General features: G+C 37.0%; 1 protein-coding gene across 1 annotated transcript; it reads left to right on the top strand.

Annotated features, from left to right (window-relative positions):
• The first annotated feature begins 231 nt into the window (after positions 1 to 231).
• Positions 232 to 1,606, top strand: LOC124154010. Its single transcript, XM_046527484.1, has 3 exons — positions 232 to 923; positions 1,206 to 1,292; positions 1,403 to 1,606. The coding sequence occupies exons 1-3, from the start codon at positions 839 to 841 to the stop codon at positions 1,558 to 1,560; spliced, it is 330 nt and encodes a 109-aa protein (XP_046383440.1). The 5' UTR covers positions 232 to 838; the 3' UTR covers positions 1,561 to 1,606.
• The last annotated feature ends 650 nt before the right edge of the window (positions 1,607 to 2,256 follow it).

Genomic DNA, 2,256 nt, shown 5'->3' on the forward strand with positions numbered 1-2,256 from the left:
GTGAATGAAAGAGAATGAAAATCCATTTTGAAAGTAAATGGAAACTAATGTTCTTTCACTTGATTCAAAAAATGAAGTGAATGGAAATATCTAGAATAATTATGACAACATTCATTATCCTACTTGATTTAAAGGGTTTAAAATATTTATACTTCATTCATCGTCATATAAAACTTCATTCTCTTCATCATGCCTACAAATAGTCCATCATTGGGCGCATTCAGCCGACGGAGCAGCTCCGGATCCGCTCCGGAGCGATTCGGCTGAATGCGTGCGCTCAGTAGACGCTCAGTGAGAGCGGTCGGCCATCTTTCTGAGCGTAATAAATCATCGCTCAGTGCTCACGGAGCGGCAAAATATGGCGGAAATTTGAAGAGTATGTGTGTTATGTTGTATGCGTGTTGTTATGCAAGAATTTATTTGTCAACAAATTGTGCAATATAAAATCTTCAGTTTGACGAGTAAGTAACGAATATTTTAATTTAGTTCAAAAATAATTCTCATTAGTATTCGTAATACTGACGAAAATCCAGCTCTGCTGCCAGAATAATAGGTGATTAAACTTATTTACGACAGTGAATTCTTCCGTCACATCTTCCGCAGCTGCACATAGTAGGAAGGTTTGTAATGACGATTTTGTCCCTCGTGGTATAATACCTTCATACTGAATATAGAGGTTAGAATAATTGCCAAATCTCAAAATTTAACAATTTTCGTGATATCTATTGAAATGTTTACTCATCTAGTGTAGGGTATTTCTATGATGAAGATGCACTAAACATCGAATAAGATATTTGAATGAGTTCTCTCATTTTTAAATGTTTCTTTCAGTAAATCTATGGAGCAGACAATACTGTATGACCTAAATGGCAGTCGGTATGCCATCACGGATAGGGAGGAAATACATAAAAGAATTCAGGAAGGTAAATTTATTTTTTGCTACTATTCATTTGCATATTTTTATAGTAGTTGAATATTTTATGATGCCTGGAAAGTGGGATTCTAATATACATATTTAGAAGATAAATATTCAGCAGTTGAGTAAATTCATTTTCAAATGAATCATATTACCATATCCGGTGAGTTTTGATCATACATTATGATATACAGGTATCAGGTAATATCTAGAAATATCAAGTTAGAGCTAATCAAATCATAAGTGATATTGGAACTTTGGGTTGCATTTAATATTTATCGTTTCACAGATGCGGCTTTTGCCGATGAATATTTTAAGGGGAATTTAGCATCAGCTGAGCTACAGACTCCGTCCACAGAGGCAAGCTCGTGTGCAGGTTGGTAACAGTTTAAAAAAATTAAAATACTGTAACAGCCAATCTGATTCTCTTGAAATAAATGAAATTTAATAACATGAATCTTTACAAACAATATAATCGCTTTTTAGGTCCGAACTGGAAGAAAGAGCAGACCCTCTTGCTTTTGGAGGAGTATAGGAGGAGAGTAGACTCATTTAGAGATCCAAAAATTAAAAAAAAAGATTTATGGCAGGAAATTTCCAGAACTTTTACTGAAAAAGGCTACAATTTCTCCGAAGATGTTTAGGACAAAAAATTTAGAAATCTTAAAAGAACATTTACCAGCCTCAAAGACAACCATAAAAATTCTGGCCGAAATAGTGTACGGTGGGAGCATTACGATGTTTTCCTTGACCTTTTTGCCAATGACCGGACCGTAAATATTTCAAACATAATAAGTTCCAGCATTATTACAGACACCTCACCAACACGCCATCAGCCCCTACCCACAGAACCACAGCCTTCAACTTCCCACCCCCTTCCAGAAATAGATGCCGAATCCTCACCCAGCTTACATAAGAAAAGAGCCATGCCACCAAAAAAACACCTTCAACAAAAAAAACTTGATGCTTACCGTAAAATGCAATTGGATGTTGAAAAGGAAAAATTAAATGAATTAAAAAAATTAGTTTCAGCAATTGAAAAAAATAATGCGATCCAAGAGGAAAGAAATCCTATTGCAGCTAATAGCGCCTTCTGATCCATAATATTATATGTTTGCTGTCAATTCTATTTTAGAATGCAGCACAGACGCCACTTCGAAAATCTTCAAAACAAACTTCCCGCTCCGGATCGTAGCAACTGAGCTTCTCATTCACCGGAATGAGAGCGCTCTTTCGGAGCGCTCGGAAACCTACCCTTGAGCCGCTCCAGAGCGGCTCCGACGGCTGAATGCGCCCATTCCCGAGACGAGACTACAACCCAACGCAAGCGACGACTGGAG

Source organism: Ischnura elegans, chromosome 1 (assembly GCF_921293095.1).
Source record: "Ischnura elegans chromosome 1, ioIscEleg1.1, whole genome shotgun sequence".
NCBI lineage: Eukaryota > Metazoa > Arthropoda > Insecta > Odonata > Coenagrionidae > Ischnura > Ischnura elegans.

Coding starts and splice junctions, on each gene's coding strand:
- LOC124154010 (XM_046527484.1), top strand. CDS start 839: ATGGAGCAGACAATACTGTATGACCTAAATGGCAGTCGGTATGCCATC. Junction 924..1,205: donor ACATAAAAGAATTCAGGAAG/GTAAATTTATTT, acceptor ATCGTTTCACAG/ATGCGGCTTTTGCCGATGAA. Junction 1,293..1,402: donor AGAGGCAAGCTCGTGTGCAG/GTTGGTAACAGT, acceptor ATCGCTTTTTAG/GTCCGAACTGGAAGAAAGAG.